Source organism: Neofelis nebulosa, chromosome 14 (genome assembly GCF_028018385.1).
Source record: "Neofelis nebulosa isolate mNeoNeb1 chromosome 14, mNeoNeb1.pri, whole genome shotgun sequence".
Classification (NCBI taxonomy): Eukaryota; Metazoa; Chordata; class Mammalia; order Carnivora; family Felidae; genus Neofelis; species Neofelis nebulosa.
In genome coordinates, this window is record NC_080795.1 from 43665502 (window position 1) to 43686583 (window position 21082).

Below are 21082 nucleotides of genomic sequence, written 5' to 3' on the forward strand. Positions count from 1 at the left end.
ATTGTAATGTTTGGGATTATCTATTCTTTGGGACAGAAATCATTTTCATCTCTACTAGACAAAATCTACAATTTAAAATATAAACTCACTTAAGTCTGTGACCTTTAATCAATAGTAAACAGTGAGTCAAACTAAGAACATTTTCCTAGACAGTTCTTAGGTGGACTTTGCTCCTGAATGACATTGAAAAGATGTGCTGCCCATCTTTTTGCCTTTTTTCAAGTTGTGGTTAATTTCTGTAACAGTGGTGAAAGGTATAGGAGCATATTGTGTAATCCATAATAGGACATTTAGATCTCAGCCTGTGTATGAAATATCATATGTCTTTGACAATGAGAACCTGCTTGGAAAGAGCTGATAGTAGAATCCCCAGAAAGTAGGATTGCCTTACCAAAAGTTGCTGTAGAAAAGGAGGGTGAAGCCGGTATTCATCTCAGCTTTTGTCCAATTTGATATTTAATAATTCTTTCATTTATCCATTTAGTGAGTTAACAAATATTTTTTTTAATTTTTTTTTCAACGTTTTTTATTTATTTTTGGGACAGAGAGAGACAGAGCATGAACGGGGGAGGGGCAGAGAGAGAGGGAGACACAGAATCGGAAACAGGCTCCAGGCTCCGAGCCATCAGCCCAGAGCCTGACGCGGGGCTCGAACTCACAGACCGCGAGATCGTGACCTGGCTGAAGTCGGACGCTTAACCGACTGCGCCACCCAGGCGCCCCTAGTGAGTCAACAAATATTTAATGAGCATCTACTATATGCCAGGCATTGGGAATTGGAACAAAAAGACAAAGGTCCTGCTCTTGGGGAACTTATATTCCAATGGAAAAGACAGGCAGCAAATAATAAAACCATTATAAGAATAATATACTTTCAGATAATAGAAAGGAGGATAATGAGTGATCAGAGGGAAGGTGTGAGTTTTAGGCAGAATGGTCGGGGAACTCTCAGGAGGATTGGCCAGCTGTGAGAGTATCGTCCAGATACAGCAGGGGACTTGGTAACAGATGGGGCTCTGCTGTTCATCTTCTGGTAGATAGTCGCTGCCACTGTATTAACATAATTCAAGTCTTCACTCTGTTTCATGGTCAAGGATACCTCCAGTTTGAATTTCTATCTCCATGTCATGAGGTAGAAATGAGTACTGGGGGGACCAGAGCAGTGAATGGAGTAAATTGTGCAAGTAGTTTCTCACTGGGGAGAAAGTAGTTACAGATACCTGGGATAGGGCAGTGAGAGAAGGTACAGAAAACTGGTTAGGAGCATGGGTTTTAGAACAGAGACACCCGGATTTGAATCCTGACTCTAATGACATATGATGATCATTCCCTCCTGGGGTCACTGGGAGAATTAAATGAAATAATCTCCATAAAGCCTAAGGCACACAGGAAGCACTCAACAAAATGGTATCCTTATTATTCCCACTTTGGGAAAGCCTGTAGTATCAGCTTAATGCAGCAGTGATTAATTAGTCTTGCTATTGCTATATAGTTCTTCAACTTGATGGAAAGATGAATCGTTATCACAGAGTTTAGCTATATGTGAACTGGAGGTTCACCAGGTCTGTTGGTATTGACTTAAGCTATGTGGTCAAAGTTGTTCCAGCAGCCAGTCCAAGTTTTACAAAGAGATGGAAGGTGCAGGCTTATACCTGTAATTTTTTAGCACAGACTTGGCGATTCTTGGATAAATTAAGAATGTAGAAACTAAAATTATAATACTTTTGATGGGGTTTTGATTGGAGACGTTTTTCCCTTCTCTTTCTTGCCTTGCTCAGTCCTTTCCTTTCTTTTACTGTTTTTTTTTTTCCTTTCCTGTTTATAAGTTGCTTTCTCTTCTGGAGAGCTATGAGTTAGGAAGCTATTAATTAGCTGCTTCTCACCCTAATTTTCAATGAGATTTAATACGGTAGAGATAAAGCTGCCCCTTTTGAAAACAAAAATTAAATGTCTGCAAATTCCATGAACTGATTTTTTAATTGTTTGGCAATAATGTTTTTTTATTAATAATGTTGCTCAAAGAAATAATTTTAATTAAATTTTAAATCTATTTTTAGATTTTATAGATTCTAGGGAGACCATTTTCTTGCAGGGAATAAGTTTAAGACCATAACATTCTTTTCTAACCCCACAATTATGATCAGAGGAATGTCTGTAATACATTCCATTGCAATTAAATTGCATACCCCAGACTGTTCAAGATCTGTTTATAAAGGAGGAATGGATTTTCCACAGCTGCTTGCCTGTTAGTGCATCCTTCATGCAACATTGCGGCAGCCAGCGTAGTCACTGAAATAACAGACTTGAACTTCCAAAGCTTTCAAATGTCTTTTAAAAACTTCCCATTACATGAATTGCTTAATTTGTGTACATGAAAATCCACTGATTACATATGAATGAGAGTCAACCTAAAATAAGAGGGGGCTTTGAGAATCTGTGTGTATTTGCCCACCCATCTTTTCAGGAATTAGCAGGTATTCAATCTTGTTCCAATATCCTGCACAGACCACAGTCATTACTGAGATCTCTCTGTGAAGATTGGAATCTGCTGGGAACAGTATGGGGCAGGTTGGGTATTTCTTACAATATTCATTGGACCATCTTCACCCAGTCACACAGCTGGAAAATATTTTCTGAGATGAATGTTTATAGAAAAGATTCAGAGAGGAGTAGAAAGAAGGGGATAGGAGGGAGGAGAAGGAAAAATAATCCAAACCAAGTTAAGGTAGGGTCATATAGAATAGACATCAGAGTCCAGCAATTTCATCTTTAAGAACAATTGCCAGAACTTTATTAAATTAGAATTTTAATCGCTCCAAGTTGCATTTAATTGATCAAACTGCTGTGTATATATTGGGTCATCTTTATGATGGGTATATAACATCTATAATAAAGTATTAATTGAATGCTTACTAATTTTCACCAGAATTTTGAAAGTCATATCTCAGTAGCCCCATTTCATGAGTGAGAAAACTAAGGCTGAAAAGCCTTATGTGATTCACCCAAAGTCACCCATTTGTTAAGCAGAAGAGTTTGAATTTGAACCCAGGCCTATCTGACCCTAATCCCTATGTTCTCGGCTGTATCTCCCTACATAGGTCCAATTGCTTGGCTGGCATACTCCAGGATGTGTCTTCGCATCCTTAAATTCCAAACCTCCCTTAGAAATAATTTCCTAACAGTGAACTGGCCTAATAATGCTGTAGTTTATTTCCAGGGGGTGAATGTTGGCCTTCAGAGCAGGCTCCTTCCTACCAGCTTTCTATTTCTAAAAAGCATTTGATGATTCCCTGTTCAGAGCTCATACACCTGTCAAAAGAGACTGCAATTTATCCCTGGGGATAGTTAACATTCCCTCCACCCATGAGAGTATGTCAGGTGCTCTCAGAAATTGAAATCCAGGCTCTCCCTCAGTGCTGGTCTTTTAGATTAGTAGCTGTCACTGATAAAATGTCTCCTTGGAATTGCAGAGACAAAGCTGCAAGGCAGCCAACAGGCCCACCTCATATCTCCTTGTGGTTATCAGCATTCTTATTGGTAATATCGGATTTTCTGGAGCTGTTTTAGTTTTGTAAAATGTTCGTGGGAACTTCGATGACCTCTGAGGAAATGCCTTCCCTAATGCTGTAGCTCTAAGAGGAGGCAGCCAAATTCCCACCCATCTGGCAGGCAAGTTCTTTTAGTCTGAGACTGAGAGGGAATTTTGGAGGCCTGGAGAGGGCATCCATAAGTATATCTTGCTTCTATTTTTGCAATGTGGAATTTGGAATCTTTCCTGTCAGGCATCATGTAGTGTCTTTAAGAAGCCCTGGATTTGAGGAAAACAGCCCCAAGTGAGCCATACTCTGTCTGCTGGAACTAAATGTCCTTTCCTGTTTCTTAATGTACACAACTCTAATTCATCTTCCATCCACCATTGGTGACTTTAATTCTTTCAACTCCTTGATTTTGTCCTTAATCCATGAGTTTGACATCCACCTGATGCTCTCAGAGCATGTGCTCCTCACCAGCTTCAGCTGGTTCTAAAATGTCATGGTTTCTGTTAACATGCTTCTCGCTCCTACCAAAGTAAACACACAGATTTGTCTCCCCTGGGTGTGCTGTGAGATCATGACATAAAGAATCTTCTGGTTTTAAAATGGACCTCTGGCCTTTTCACTGGGAATTTTGCTTGTCTTCATCCACCATATGCTTTCCAGAGAATTTCAGAGACTGGGATATCATCATGTGGCCATGATCTTTGTCACCTGTCCCCGGGACTACACCTCTTCCCCAGCCTTCTCTTCACCACAGTGGTTTTTATACAAGTCCACCTCTACATTTTTCTGGAGCATCTCCCTAAGGCGCAACTCCAGTCTCCCTGCTTTCCTGCCCATTGGTTCCCAAGGCATCCCCATTTATGAACTACATTCAGTCTCTTTTCGTCCTTATATTTAGGACCTTCCCCAGTTGGTTGCCAACTTTATCTGCCAATAATTAACTTAAGTTACACACATACACACACACACACACACACACACACACACACGCCACCCAAACTGGAGTGCTCACATCCTCTTTCACCTGGAATGTCTGCACTGCATCTCTGCCTGTTGACATCTTGAGTACTTACATTAAAATTCTCTTTTACCAGTCCACATAAATCTTCACCTTTCTCTACCCTATACTGTGGCCCTGAAGGCTGTTATGGACTACATTAACAAATCACACCTTCCCTCTAGCCTATGATTGGGTTTGGCCATAGGGAGGCCCAATAGGATATGAGAGGCACCAGCAAGAAGCTGATTCCCTGGCTTCCACAAATAGCCACAGCTCTTCCAGTGACCCTTTCCGGCAGCTATAGCTGCTTTCTTCTTTGCCTTTTAGGCCTAGGAGTGGTAATGGCTCTCTTTGTTGCCAGTCCTAGGTCAGCATCCCTTATGGGTTTTATTTAACCCTGACCACTCTCTGTAAATAATCCTTTCACCAAATTCTCCAAACTACCTTCTTAGAGCATCCCATCTGTTTCCTATGGGGACTCTGACTGGTACAGCGTCCTCAAGGCCCAGTTCAGTCATAAAATTCACCAATTTCATTGAATCACTCAACAAATATACATTCATCTTCTATTTGATGCTATGTTACAGGTATTGGTGACAGAGTAGAGAACAAAACAGAGGACTTGCCTTCAGAGAGCTTACAAAATAGTGGGAAATTAGATGTGAAACAAGCAATTATGACAAAAGAAAGTGGAGATAATGATAATGGAAGTATGGAGTTCACACAACCAGGGGACCAAGTCTAGGGGTCAAAAAAGGTCATTCAGCTATATGAGCCATCCACTATTTCTTTGTCCTTTCCTTGTGGAACTCTGCCTCAAAAGCTGTCTTTTGAGAGTAGAGGCTGTCTTTTTCACCTTTATTTCTGTCTTAGTCCTTAGACCACTGCCTAGAATATAGTAGGAACTCAAGTATTCATCTAATTGAATTGGATTGAGCCTTCTGAATATTTATGGACCCCCACTCCAGCCCACCCACTGAAGGTTTTACATTATTAGGCTGGATGATGGTGAGATTCCACTTTTTCAGAGCCACTGGGCTAATAGAAAACATGATTTACTAGTTTTAGAAAGAAAAATCACTGTATTGGAAGAACGCCTCCCCAACTCAGGTGAAGGGTTTTAGAGGAATTGTCAACTTAATACACCCTGTTTTGGATATTTCCTGGCAGGCACTGGAGTCATTAGTTGGTGAGTCATCAAAGGTGAGAGCTGAGTTTTCTTTTATACTTATTTTTTCCCTAACTGGCTTGTGTTATGTTTAATAGCATCATAGCTAAACTCAAAGTGAAATATGCATGGAGATAAATCCACAGCCTACTTCAGAGCAAGGAGTTAGGGGAGATAGGTAGAGGAAAACCTTGGCACAAAGTTTTAATGTTTATTTATTTTGAGAGAGAGAGCGAGAGAGAGTGTACAAGCAGGATAGGAGCAGAAAGAGTGGGAGAGAGAATCCCAAGCAGACCCTAAGCTGTCGGCATAGAACCTGACATGGAGCTCAATCTTCTGAATGAGCCTTGAGATCATGACCTGAGTCAAAATCAAGAGTCAGAGGCTGAACCAACTAAGCCACCCAGGCGCTCCTCAGGACAAAGCTTTTAAAACTTGGGTTGGGATAGAGAAAATCTAAACAGCAACCTGAGACCAGAAAGTTCTCAGGAACAAGAACAGGGTCCAGTTCACAGGGTAGGAAGTAGAGGACTGGGGGAAGACAACTCTGCCAACATGTAGATCAGAAGTTTGTAGACAGATTTCTTCCCCCCAAAAATAATTGTTGGGTACAACAATAATTGTCTTTCTATAATGCATGGCTTAGTAAGGCAAAGTAAGGGAATTTCTCAGAGGAGAAAAATTATAAACGAGAATCTATAGAAAAAAACCTCTGGAGCCTGGCATTTGTTTGAGGGTATCTGGCAATGTCTGTTTTTTTGAATCATGATTTTTAATGAGCAGTGGGTACATCTGGGACAGGAGACAAAAGAGGCCCTAGTGTCCTCTTATAAGATATTGATTGACTTTAATTAAATATGTGAGCTATGATTTCTAAGGTCTCCACTGACAGAATTGAAATAAAGTGTGTAATCTCCAAACTAGTAGAGTGGAAGGGATAAAAGGAATGATAAAAGGGAAAAAAATCAACACAAAGGAAGGCAAGAAAGAAAGGCGGGGGGGGGGGGGGAACAAACGTAGAAAACAAAATTAACAGATAGAAAGCAAAAACTAAGATGATATAAGGGCACCTGGGTGGCTCAGTCAGTTAAGTGTCCAACTTTGGCTCAGGTCATGATTTCAGTTTGTAGATTCAAGCCCAGCGTTAGGCTCTGTGCTGACAGCTCAGAGCCTGGAGCCTGCTTCAGATTTTGTGTCTCCCTCTCCCTCTGCCCCTCCCCTGTTCTCTTTTTCTCTCTCTCTCAAAAATAAATAAACATTAAAAAAATAAAAAAAACTAAGATGGTATAAATGAATTCAATTTAACAATATTCACAATCTACACAAGTGAGTTATACTGTCCAGTTAAAATTCAGATTGTTAGACTACATTTTTAAAATTCAACTTTAGGGACGCCTGGGTGGCTCAGTCGGTTAAGCGTCCGACTTCAGCTCAGGTCATGATCTTGCGGTCCTTGAGTTCGAGCCCCGCGTCGGGCTCTGTGATGACCACTCAGAGCCTGGAGCCTGTTTCGGATTCTGTGTCTCCCTCTCTCTCTGACCCTCCCCCATTCATGCTCTGTCTCTCTCTGTCTCAAAAATAAACGTTAAAAAAAAATTTTTAATTCAACTTTAAAGTCTTTATAAGAGAAACCTCTAAAAACAAGGAGCGAGGAAGAATGCAAGTAAAATGATGAAAGAAGACATATGAGGGAAAATAAAGAAGATATGGCTATATTAAATATTAAGAAAAACTAACTTCAAGACAAAAAGCATTACTAAAAATAAAGAGGATGACATTAATAAAGATGTTCAATTTATCAGCAAGCTGTAATTCTAAATTTGCATGCCCCTAATAGTATAAGTTTGAAATATATAACAAAGAAATTGCTAGAACTACAAGAAAAAAAAACATCTAAAATCACAGAGGGACATTTCCACATAAACCTCTCAAAATTGATAGACTGAATAGATAATAAATCAGTTAGGTGTTAAAAGATTTAAAGAACACAACTAACAAGCTTGATCTCATGCATATATAGCACACACTGGAAGCACATTCTTTTCCACACATGGAACATTTATAAAAATGGATCATACATTAGACTACAGAGAAAATCTCAATAGAATTACAAGAATCTGTATCATACAGCCTGCATTCTCTATAAGCTGGATTAGAAATCAATAATGAAAAAATAACTAGGGAAATCCGCATACTTTTAATAATTACAAAACACATTCTAACTCATGAGTCAAAGAGAAAACTCAAACTAAAAATTGGTAAATATTTAGAACTGAGCGATGGTGAAAATACTCATCAGAACTGGTGGGATATAGATCGCCAAGGCAACAATAGGAAGGATGGTAACCTTACTGTATGTGCTGGAGACAGAGAAAGCAGCGAAGCAATGAACATAACACTCAACTCAAGATGTTAGAAAAAGAAAAGCGAATAAAGCCAAAGAAGGAAGGAGGAAAATAATAAATAGAAATAGAAATCAATGGAAGAAAAACCACTATATGGTAGAGAGTGTTAAAAAGAAATGTCTCTTCTATAGATGCTGGAGAGGATGTGGAGAAACGGGAACCCTCTTGCACTGTTGGTGGGAATGCAAATTGGTACAGCCGCTCTGGAAAACAGTGTGGAGGTTCCTCAGAAAATTAAAAATAGACCTACCCTATGACCCAGCAGTAGCACTGCTAGGAGTTTACCCCAGGGATACAGGAGTGCTGATGCATAGGGGCACTTGTACCCCAGTGTTTATAGCAGCACTCTCAACAATAGCCAAATTGTGGGAAAAGCCTAAACGTCCATCAACTGATGAATGGATAAAGAAATTGTGGTTTATATACACAATGGAGTACTACGTGGCAATGAGAAAGAATGAAATATGGTCCTTTGTAGCAATGTGGATGCAACTGGAGAGTGTGATGCTAAGTGAAATAAGCCATACAGAGAAAGACAGATACCATGTGTGTTCACTCTTATGTGGATCCTGAGAAACTTAACAGAAACCCATGGGGGAGGGGAAGGAAAAAAAAAAAAAGAGGTTAGAGTGGAAGAGAGCCAAAGCATAAGAGACTCTTAAAAACTGAGAACAAACTGAGGGTTGATGGGGGGTGGGAGGGAGGGGAGGGTGGGTGATGGGCATTGAAGAGGGCATCTTTTGGGATGAGCACTGGGTGTTGTATGGAAACCAATTTGACAATAAATTTCATATATTAAAAAAAATGTCTCTTTTTTTCCCAAAAGACTAATACAACTGATAAACTGCTGGCAAGACTGATGAACAAAAGAGAGAGAAGTTATTAAATAACTAATATGAAGAATGAAAAGAAGTGCATTCCTATACATGCAGACATAAACAGAGATAAAAACAGGATAAAACTGATAGCTGTATGCAGATTATTTTGAATATTTGGGCAAAATTCACACATAAAAATATAATTTCCAAAGTTAAATCAAGAAGAAATACAAAAATCTATTCAGCAAAGTACATGATAAACAGAGTGAAAAGAGTCACAAGCTGGGAAATGATTTGTATAAACTTCTACCAAGAAAATATTAGTATCTACAATATTTCAAGAATTCCTACAAATCAATAGGAAAACACAAATCAATTTATAATGGGCAAAAGGCATGAACAAGCATTTCACAAAAGAGAAAACATAAATAAAAAAATATATGAAAACTTGCTTAGTCTCATTAATAATTTTAAAAAATAAAGTTAAAATCATAATGAGATAATATTTCATACCCACCAGATTAGCAATGTTAGTTTAATATTACCAAATGCTAGAGAGGATATGAAACAAGAGGAAGACTCATATACTGACAGTGGCAGTGCACATTGAAAAAGGCAACATTTTGGAATTACACAATACAGTTAAACACACATCTGCTCTATAGCCCAGCAATTTCATTCCTCTATTTAGACACTAGAGAATGTTGATGGCAACATTTAATAATAAAAACTGGAAACAACCTAAATGTCCATCATCAGGAAAATGGATAAATAAATGCAATGCAATAAATGCAATGTACAGCAATAAAAAATGAAAATACTGCAGCTATACACAATGAGCAGAAAAAACAAGTCACAGAAACATATCTGGTGTATATGTTTCAAAGGCAGACAGTGTTAAACAATAAATACTTCATTCATTCATTCATTCATTCATTTGTAATGCCATATAAGTATATGGTAAAACTGTTTTTTAAAAAAAGCAAAGAGTGATTCACATACAAGCAGAACAGGAAAGTGGGTACCCCCGGAGGGAGAAAAGGATCTACAAGGGGCAGGGAGCTCATAAAATGGGCTTCAAAGGTACTTGTAATGTCTTTCTTGCATTGGATTGTGAACATATTCCTACTTTTTATATTGTCATCCATCATGATATGCATTTCTGTTCTTTGAAATCTTATGTATGTATAGTTAACAATAATTACATACATACAAACATACATACATACATACACACATAAGACCAGAGGCTAAAAAACTGCAGTTGGAATCTACAAACTGGGTCCAAGATCTTCTGAAGGATGACAAAGGGACAGTGAAGCCTCACCAAAGCTGTGGTTCATGGCTGAAGCCAGACAAAAGCCTCTCTAGAGAGAGAAGAAAGCTCTTAACTGGGTAGAGATGCCTGCTGGTGCCCTTGGAGGTTGCTGGGAAATCTCATGGGAAGTATATGAATCATTGGAGAAGAAAAACTTGAGAAAAAAAGTGTGGGCTTTCTTTGCATCTAGGAAGGTACATAATTTTCACGCTTGAAGATACAGAAGAAGATATTATCTTTTCATAAATAAATAGGACATTTGTATCAGTTACTTAAACAAGTGAAGGTTTGTTTATTTATTTATTTATTTATTTATTTATTTATTTATTTATTTATTTATTTATTTTGATGTAGCAGATAGTCCAGAAGTAGGCAATGTTCAACGGGCTACCAGTATTTTCTAACTCCTAGCTCCTTTTCTCTTTCAACTCTGACATTTTTAGTGTGTGGGCTTTTTGCCCCATTCAGCTCCAAACTTTTCATCTTCTTTAATGCAGCACTAGGGCATTTTCCTGACTCTTGTCAGCAAAGTAAAGGCTTTCCTAGAACTCTCCATAGCCTGCCACTCATCCTAGTAGTAAGAATGGTGCCACATGGCCATTTCTTACTGCAAGAGAAGCTGGGAAAGCAATGATTTTGCCACTGTGGCCTGCATCGTAGGAGCAGGAAGAGTGAGTAGCAATGGTTTCTGAACAGCTAATCAGAAATCTCTGTCAAAATATTTCACTAAGAATTCTTCCTCTTTTCTCCCCAGGAGCCAGTCTACTTGATGACCTATATAAATATTTCTCCTTCCATCACTCCCGTGGAGACACCATGACTATCATGGATCCAAAGCAGATGAATGTTGCTGCCGCTGTTTGGGCTGTTGTCTCTTACGTCATTGCAGACATGGAGGAAATGCTGCCCAGGTCTTAGCAAGAGCAAGAAAGAAAGCATGCTTGTCCTTTCTGGCCAGGAATCCTGAGTCTGCAGCTCCAGGAAGTCCTTCTTCAACTAACAGTTTCATCTGACCTAGTCCATTTTCAAAGCACAGTACTTTTTCATACTTTCTATTACCGTCTCTCTTGATACTTTCCAAATTCTGTTTCTAGAGGAATAAATGACCCCCACCCAACATAGAATCCGCATATGGTAGAGAGCACAGTTGGGACATTTCATTATACCACCTGTAAAAAATATTGTTTCTATTTTGAAAGTAAATACTGGATAAATATTTGGAAGATCTCTGGTTTTCATGTGTGTATTGATGAACATTAAGTCAAATACAATGACACCAGTTTTTTATGCTATTTATCGAAGGAGTAGAGGAATACACAATTGTAATATCATCTTCATTGAATGTATGGAGACATTTGGCTTTCTAATTTCTACATTTTTATGTCATTAGAATTTTTTTTTAATTTTTTTTAACGTTTTTTTATTTTTGAGACAGAGAGAGACAGAGCATGAACAGGGGAGGAGCAGAGAGAGAGGGAGACACAGAAACTGAAACAGGCTCCAGGCTCTGAGCTGTCAGCACAGAGCCCGACGCGGGGCTCAAACTCACGGACCGTGAGATCATGACCTGAGCCGAAGTCAGACGCTTAACCGACCAAGCCACCCAGGCGCCCCTGTCATTAGAATTTTTTAATGAAATATGATTTTTTAACTAAAAGAAAAAAATGTCACCATTTGGAGATAAAAACTAAGTATGTATAATCTAGTTGCCTTACTCAAGATACAAAATAAGGTCTATCACCAGGTAAACAATAATATAAATATACTGTTTATGTTTTATATATTTCACAAAAGATTTCTATGAAGTTGGGGCATATTCCCATTTTGCTGTTGACAAGGTTGAGACTCAGCAAGGCCAAATAATACTCATAGGCTCTAACAGAGAAAATCATTGATCCTCATCCACTCTGGGAACAATATCTACTGTTCTTCTACACACAATGTCCAGTATTCAATTTAAAAAAATAATTTAATGGAGCTCCTGGATGCTCAGTTGGTTAAGCAACCAACTCTTGGTTTCAGCTCAGGTCATGATCTCATGGTTCATGGGTTTGAGCTCCACACTGCGCTCCGTGCTAGCAGTACAGGGCCTGCTTGAGATTCTCTCTCTCTACCCGTCCCTTGCTTGCTCTGTCACTCTCTCTCTTACAAAATAAATAAACTTTAAAAATTATTTTAAAAAATTTTTTAATAATTTTTAAAACTGCAAGAAAAAGTAAACTCATTGTCAAGAGTTAAAGCAAATGAGAGAGCCAGACTAAAAGATAACCTAGATGCTGGAACTATCAGAGAGGGATCTGACATAACTTTGGTGGATACATTAAAGATCTAGGACTACATACATGAACAGAAGGAGAATTTTAACAGAGAGATGAAAACTATAAAACAGAGTCAAATGCCAATGCTAAAATAAAAAATATAATATCAGAGATGAAGAATTCGGTACCTCAGCAGACTGAACAAGGCTGAGGAAAGAATGAACTTGAAATTAGGCCAATAAAAAGTACCCAAACTGAAACACTAAGGAAAGAAATAGTGAAGGAAAACAAACAAACACCAAAATGATCTTCCACGAGTTGTAATCTAATACATATGTGATTTAATATACATGTAATTGGATAGCAAATGGTCTAACATACATGTAATTGAATTTCCAGAAGGAAAAGACAAAGTAACAGTTTTATTAATGGTAATAATTAAAAAGATTGATGGATAGAGTAGGTCTTTCATTTCTGGCAAGGCAGCAAAGTGATACTTTGACCCTTACACTAAAAATTCTGGATACCACCTGAGAAACACTCTCTTAAATATATAAATACTGGTTAAAAGTTAAAAAAATATTAAACAAGGGGCGCCTGGGTGGCGCAGTCGGTTAAGCGTCCGACTTCAGCCAGGTCACGATCTCGCGGTCCGTGAGTTCGAGCCCCGCGTCGGGCTCTGGGCTGATGGCTCGGAGCCTGGAGCCTGTTTCCGATTCTGTGTCTCCCTCTCTCTCTGCCCCTCCCCCGTTCATGCTCTGTCTCTCTCTGTCCCAAAAATAAATAAAAAACGTTGAAAAAAAAAAAAATTAAAAAAAAAAATATTAAACAAAAAACTAAGTGAAGGCATGAACCAAAAGAGATACATAGCACATTAAATCAGCTTTCTCTATGAGAAAATTTGCAGAAGGTGGTAAACTTCAATTCCATTTCACTGCTTTTCAGGGCTCAGGGAACTGTAGACAAATCTCAAAGACATATTAGGGATACTAGAGAACCCCCAATAAAACTGAGATCTCAAAGGATTATACCTCAATACAATAGTGAACTAAAAATAAATTTCAATACTGCAAGGAAAATTACCATTATTGAATAAGTGCTGAGTAGAAGGCCCAAAGAAATTCCCATCGATAAAGTTACAATAAATATTAACCCACAGTCAAATGCAAAAAAATTTAAAAAACAAAAGCAAATACAGAACCGTAGCATTCTGAGCAAGAACAAACTAAGAATACAAAACATAATTAAACCACAATGTCTTCTGATATTGGAATTATTAGACTGAGAATTTTCTAAACTATATCTATTGTGTTTAAAGAAGCAAAAGAAGAGATTGAAAATTCAATATGAGAGTACAAGTGACCAGGCATATTGTAAAAAAAAAAAAAATAGAACTTAAAGAAATGTAAACAATTATAAGTAAAAATTTAAACTTAGGGGACCAGTTTAATTGCAGATAGGAGAATTCATGAACTGAAAGAATAGTGAAAAAATTAATGAGAATTTAGCACAGAAAGAAAAAACACAGAAAATATGAATGAGAGGTTAAGAAATATGAAGGATAGAGTTATCATCTAATACATATTTAATCAGGGTTGCATAAAAGAGAAAATAAGACAAACAATAATAAAAGAAATAAGACTACAAGAATAAGAAGAAATAATAAATGAAAAACTTCCAGAAATAATGAAATATATCAGTTCACACAGTCAAGAAGCCCAGTGAATCCCAAACAGAATAAATGCAAAGAAATCTACACTAGGACATGTTATAGAGAAACTACAGACCACAGAAAAGATCTTTGAAACAAGAGAGAAGGGATTATTTTAAAAGGAGCAAAAATCAATAATAGCTAACTTCTTAATAACAACAACAATGCAAGCCAGAAGACACTGGAAAGATACCTTCAACATGCTAGGAGACAATTACCAACCTAAAAATTCTATGCTCAGCAAAAATAGCATACAAGAACGAGAACAAAATAAGGATGTTTTCAGGTAAACAGAAATTGAGAGAGTTTACCAGCAACAGACCTTTGATAAAGGAAATATGAAAATGTCTACTCCTGGAAAAATTAAATGGCCCTAGAGTGAAGACTAATAGACAAGAAGTGAAAAGTCTGGCTCCACACCAAAAATCTATGTGTGATCATTTAGACTCATCTACAGGCAATTACAAGGGGGCAGGGCAGACCAGCCCAGCAGGCCTCATGGAGGAAAGCTATCCTCACACAAGACTTAGTACACAACTGGTACCTTATATTTTTCTGAAGAGAGTTGCAGTCAAGGACTTAGGACCTACTGGCCAGCCAGACTCATACATAATCTGCATTTCAAGCCCAACAACTCCATTCAGAGGCCTCCCTATTGGGGATCTTGACTAAGACACTTTTGTCTACTCTGACTTGGTTCTTTTCACTTCTAGCCATTTCCCCTCCCTTCTTCCTAGCCCCATCCCAATCCATAAAATGGCAGGAGTCTTTTGTTCAGAACTCTTTGGCAGTAAGATTCCTCTCCATCTGTGCTGATTCACCTGACCCTTGCCTGGTGCAAGGAAAATGGAACATTGGGGAACTGGTGCCTATTCTTACATCTTGCATATGTTATCTGCATAAGTAATAAAAGCATGATTGTTAATTTCATTTTGGTTCCTTGTCCTAATTGATCACCTCAGTCTGGCAGCTCACTAGAAATTAAGAGCAAAGAAGTTGGTAAATATTTTAAACAAACATGAACTAAATAAAATAATATCTATAATTTGAAAAGAAAGAAGATAATTGGCTAGAATAGCATATAAATGAAAAGAGAAGTTACAGGAATTGGTGTCCTAAGGTCCTTGTCTTGCTCTAGAAGATAATAGAGGTACTGTCTAAACTTAGGCTTTACCAAGTTAAATGTAAATGTTAAATTTTCTAGGGTAACCACAAAAAAAATAGAGGTAGAGTGTAAAACAACAGAACAACATCTCCAAAAATGGAATAAGAAGAAAAAACTCAATAAATTTACTACCGCAATGGACTAATCAACTAAAAAAATATGTTTGGAAAATAAGTGACTTAATGAAATGAAGAAGTGACCCATGTGCCACAGAAGAAATCATAATTGAAATTAAAACACTTCCACAACTGAATAATAACACACACGCACACATGCACACACGCACACACACACACACACACAACCACCTCCATATCAAAACTTTCAGAACTCAGATTTAGGGGAGGGGTGAGGAGACCCTCTGCAGGTCTCTAACATTCTCACTCTGTGAAACTCTCCCCTCTCTGAGAGTGTATCTTATGAACTCTAGCTGCCTTGGCCTCCTCTGTGAACACTCAGATCCCTCTCCTTAACTCGGTTGGCTGCTCTCTGTTTGGGTTTTCCTTCTCTGAACTGCAACTGCAACTCTCAAGGCAGTAATCTAGGGCCAGCATAGAGCTCACCCTATTTGTTTCTGTCTCTTGGGCACCTATGTCCTTCATTTCCTGATGTCCACTGTCTTGTTTCATACATTTTATTTGGATTTTTGTTTAATATTGAAAGACAAGTTTGGTCCTTTTTACTTCTGTTTGGCCAGAAGTGAGTGTCAAATCACTAATTTTTGTCCAGTGTATACAACCATATTCATTTTATGTTTTGTACATTTTGGTTCATTCCTTTCTCACTACTTGATTCTAATTTGGGAATGTGGATCTCAGGGATTTCATGAACTGCCCAAAGACTGAGATTAAAAATAAGCAGCATCTATGAATTATCAGAACCCATTGCCTATATCCTGGAAATGGCTCTTAGGAAATAGATCTTATTTCATCTCTTTGCCTTTCCCCAGAGAGCTGTATATTTCCCTGGGGGCGGGGGAAAGAATTATACAGGACCAAACGATAGCGGAATTGGCCCATTTCCTAACTGACCCCCTTACTGCTGCTTTACTGGAGAAGTATTAGAGGAGCTAGGTTGGGGGACATTGTGAATATTGTGGGCAGGGGAGTGTGTTGGTGAATGTGGTTATCAGTAGCACTAGTAATATAGGAGATATGGAGAAGTACATGGGAGTTGGAAAAATAGAAGGGTGGAAGAAGGAATATGAAAAAAAAACTCACAAGAACATGCACATCCTAACTGCTTAGGTCTACTAGATAGTTGTGGGGCCTGGCACATGCTATTGAATAACTATAGCTATAGACATTTTTAGGTAGAATTCTCTTATTTTCCATAAATTGTTGTAAAAGGAACTGTTCATCTGCTAAGAAATGGTGTATCATTTGAGTGGTGGCCTATTTCCTCTGCATACAGCAGCTTTCCAATTTGACTTCAGGGTCAAGTTGCTTTTCTGATTCATTTGGTTGAGTAGACTTAAGTGCAAATTGAGAAGAGAAACCATTTAAATACTGTATAATGTGAAGAAGGTGAATTCTGCAACAGAAAAAGGAGGGGAGGGGCGCCTGGGTGGCGCAGTCGGTTAAGCATCCGACTTCAGCCAGGTCACGATCTCGCGGTCCATGAGTTCGAGCCCCGCATCAGGCTCTGGGCTGATGGCTCGGAGCCTGGAGCCTGTTTCCGATTCTGTGTCTCCCTCTCTCTCTGCCCCTCCCCCGTTCATGCTCTGTCTCTCTCTGTCCCAAAAATAAAAAAAAATAATAAAAAAAAAATAAAAAAAAAATAAAAAAAAAAAAGAAAAAGGAGGGGATTCAGGGAAAGGAGGTCGATTGCTGATTTTGCCCTTGACTTCGTTAAGATGTGGCTTTGAGGGTTCTGATGTGTCTGCGAATGATTTGGAGTTTAGGTTCCCCAGAGTGTTCCACCTTCCTCACAATAATTACACTAATGACACCAAGAGTGTTTTGAAAATCCTCATGCTTCTACACCACATCCATTTCATTGCCACGCAGTTCTATTTGCTCAGTATGCTTCCTTCATAATAATTCGAGATGCTTCCCATTTACCTTGAGTAAATATCAAACAGATCTTGATATCTATATCTGTCTCATGAAATATACATTCTCTCTAACTGTGCCCAAATGATTAATTTACTGCTATGTGATGATTAGCATAAAAATCTCATCACGACACCAGATAGAAATGTTATCACTAATTGCCGTTTGAAGTGAAGAATGTTTTTTGCATAGAAATAAATGATGCATGCTTACTTCTCAATTCTGTGTTAAACCAGAAAACCCAAGACCATTTTTGGAGCTGAAAGAAATTACCTTTGAAGTTTTTTTCTTCTCTCTCCCTTAAATGGTCCATAGTTCAGCAAAGGAATGGTGGAAAGCAATTGTTAATGGAGTTTTGTACACGAAATGAGATAAGTCAACTCAGTTCTCCTCAAAGCAGGTCTTCCAATCAATCAGTTACTCAAATCAGGCAAAGACCTTTTCCCTGGATATTAAGGCCTCCCTGCGATCCTGAAACTTGGCAGGTAACCACTCATATATTTGCAGCATATCCTAAGAGCACTCAAGCTCTTCAGAGAACCTGACATTCTTAATATCACTGGTGGTTATTCTGGGTCTCCTCAAGCAGTATCTCTGGGTTGGACGGTACCTCAGAGAGCCTTGTTCTATTTTCCAGATTGAAAGAACATTAGCTGTGCCTTACATCTTCATGATATAAAAGTCACACCCTAGTCTAATTAGTTCTCTTAACTCTAAGTACCAGCCAGTCTATCCCAGAAATTGTAATGGAACGTGAATTTCCACCAAGCTCTGACTTGCCATCCAGATCATCATCACCATTATCACTAACACCCACCCTGGGCCAGTTATACTGCTAAGAACTTTATATGCATCTTCTCATTTAATCTTCACTTGATGCATCGATGCTAGTCCTATTTTAACCCCCATTTTAGAGATGAGAAAACCTGGGTATACAACTCATAAATCACTTTTTCAAGATCATGGAGCTGATAAAATGTAGCTGAAATCTAGAAAATTCAAGCCAAATATTACCCCAGACAAACAAATTCTCTGAACAGCAAACCTTTCTAGCTTTCACCGTGTGGATGGATTGAGTCTAACTGGCGCATTTTCATTTCAACGAATAGCAGGTGGGGCTTCAACAGTGCCATGCTTTGGCCCGAGAAAGAGGGGCCTTGTGCTTTTAGAGGGCTACACATATCACAAACACACACCAACAGCAAATTTCGTGAGGGATATATGGTTGCTTCTGTCACCAGGGATCTGGTGCTCGGGCTTGCACAGCGTGACCGATGACTCTAAGCCTCCACTCCCAGGCTCCAAGGATGCACTGCTCCTCAGGTCTTGCCTTTGAGAGAAGACTGTATCTGAATGTTGTGAACATAGACACTACCTAAGAGCATGAAGACTTGAGGAACAGAAGTACTCAAGAAAAAAAGACAAATTCATTAACTTGTCAAATCTTTCCTCTCAGAGATCAAGAATGCAATAGATTCTTGCATTAATGAGCTATTATTCCCCAGAAGTGTTGAGCATTTTTTCTTGATTCTCATCGTGTCCCAGTTTGTGGCCCTGAACGTACCTGTGAATAAAGCATGGCATTTGCAAGAGTTGTACATGGTGACACGCTACATTATTTTATATCTGCGATATTAAATAATACGTATTCCTCATAAATTTGAGTAACTATTTATTTAGGCATAACACTTTTGAAATCTAATATCCATAATTTAAATTGGCGACTAGATGGACACTCAATGTTAAATGCAAATTGTTTTATTTTTGTAAAAATATTTAACATTTTTAAATTTAAATTTTAAGTTCACTTTATTTAAATATTTTTATTTAAAAATTTATTCATTAATTATAATTTGTGTTTCTTTTATTAATTTTTGTTAAATTTACATCCAAATTAGTTAGCATATAGTGCAACAATGATATCAGGAGTAGATTCCTTAATGCCCCTTACCCATTTAGCCCATCCCCCCTCCCACAACCCCTCCAGTAACCTTCAGTTTGTTCTCCATATTTCTGAGTCTCTTCTGTTTTGTCCCCCTCCATGTTTTTATATTATTTTTGTCTCCTTTCCCTTCTGTTCATCTGTTTTGTCTCTTGAAGTCCTCAAATGAGTGAGGTCATATGATTTTTGTCTTTCTCTGACTAATTTCGCTTCGCATAATACCCTCCAGTTCCATCCATGCAGTTGCAAATGGCAAGATTTCATTCTTTTTGATTGCCGAGTAAAACTCCATTGTGTATATATATATGCCACATCTTCTTTACCTGTTCATCCATCGATGAACATTTGGGCTCTTTCCATACTTTGGCTATTGTTTTTGGTGCTGCTATAAACATGGTGGTGCATGTGTCCCTTCGAAACAACACACCTGTATCCCGTGGATAAATGCCTAGTAGTGCAATTGCTGGGTCGTAGGGTAGTTCTATTTTTAGTTTTTTGAGGAACCTCCATACTGTTTTCCAGAGTGGCTGCACCATCTTGCATTGCCACCAACAATGTAAAAGAGATCCTCTTTCTCCGCATCCTCGCCAACATCTGTTGTTGCCTGAGTTGTTAATGCAAGCCATTCTGACAGATGTAAGGTGGTATCTCATTGTGGTTTTGATTTGTATTTCCCTGATGATAAGCAATGTTGAGCATTTTTTCATGTGTCAGTTGGCCATCTGGATGTCTTCTTTGGAGAAGTGTCTATTCATGTCTTTTGCCCATTTCTTCACTGGATAATTTGTTTTTTGGATGTTGAGTTTGATAAGTTCTTTATAGATTTTGGATACTAGCCCTTTATCTGATAATGTCATTTGCAAATATCTTCTCCCATTCTGTCACTTGCCTTTTAGTTTTGTTGATTGTTTCCTTCGCTGTGCAGAAGCTTTTTATTTTGATGAGGTCCCAGTAGTTCATTTTTGCTTTTGTTTCCCTGGCCTCCGGAGACGTGTTGAGTAAGAAGTTGCTGCAGACAAGATCAAAGAGATTTTTGCCTGCTTTCTCCTCGAGGATTTTGGTGGCTTCCTGTCTTACATTTAGGTCTTTCATCCATTTTCAGTTTCTTTTGTGAATGGTGTAAGAAAGTGGTCCAGGCTCATTCTTCATGTCGCTGTTCAGTTTTCCCAGCACCACTTGCTAAAGAGACTGTCTTTATTCCATTGGATATTCTTTCCTGCTTTGTCAAAGATTAGTTGGCTATATTTCTGGCTATATTTCTCTATTCTGTTCCATTGATCTGAGTGCCTGTTCTTGTGCCAGTACCATACTGTCTTGATGATTACAACTTTGTAGTATAGCTTGAAGTCTGGTATTGTGATGCCTCCTGCTTTGGTTTTCTTTTTCAAGATTGCTTTGGCTTTTCAGGGTTTTTGTGGTTCCATACAAATTTTAGGATTATTTGTTCTAGCTCTGTGAAGAATGCTGGTGTTATTTTGATAGGGATTTCATTGAATATGTAGATGGCTTTGGGTAGTATCAACATTTTAATAATATTTGTTCTTCCTATCCAGGAGCATGGAATCTTTTTCCGTTTGTGTGTGTGTGTGTGTGTGTGTGTGTGTGTGTGTCTTCTTCAATTTCTTTCATAAGCTTTCTATAGTTTTCAGTGTATAGATTTTTCACCTCTTTAGTTAGTTTTATTCCTAGATATTTTATGGGTTT

General features: G+C 38.3%; 1 protein-coding gene across 6 annotated transcripts in view; it reads left to right on the plus strand.

Moving 5' to 3' along the window:
• The window catches only part of CPQ (carboxypeptidase Q), a 558393-nt gene that overhangs the window by 446539 nt on the left and 90772 nt on the right, over window positions 1-21082 (plus strand). The window contains exons 8-9 of one of the 6 annotated variants that reach the window (XM_058698653.1): window positions 5710-5742; window positions 11003-11137. The exons of 3 other annotated variants lie outside the window; for them this stretch is intronic. In XM_058698653.1, the coding sequence (XP_058554636.1) occupies window positions 5710-5732 (23 nt within the window). In that variant the 3' untranslated portion in view covers window positions 5733-5742; window positions 11003-11137. Of the gene's footprint in view, window positions 1-5709; window positions 5743-8243; window positions 8366-11002; window positions 13097-21082 lie in introns of those variants that run through there. 2 more of the 6 variants (XM_058698646.1, XM_058698645.1) reach the window with 2 other exon arrangements.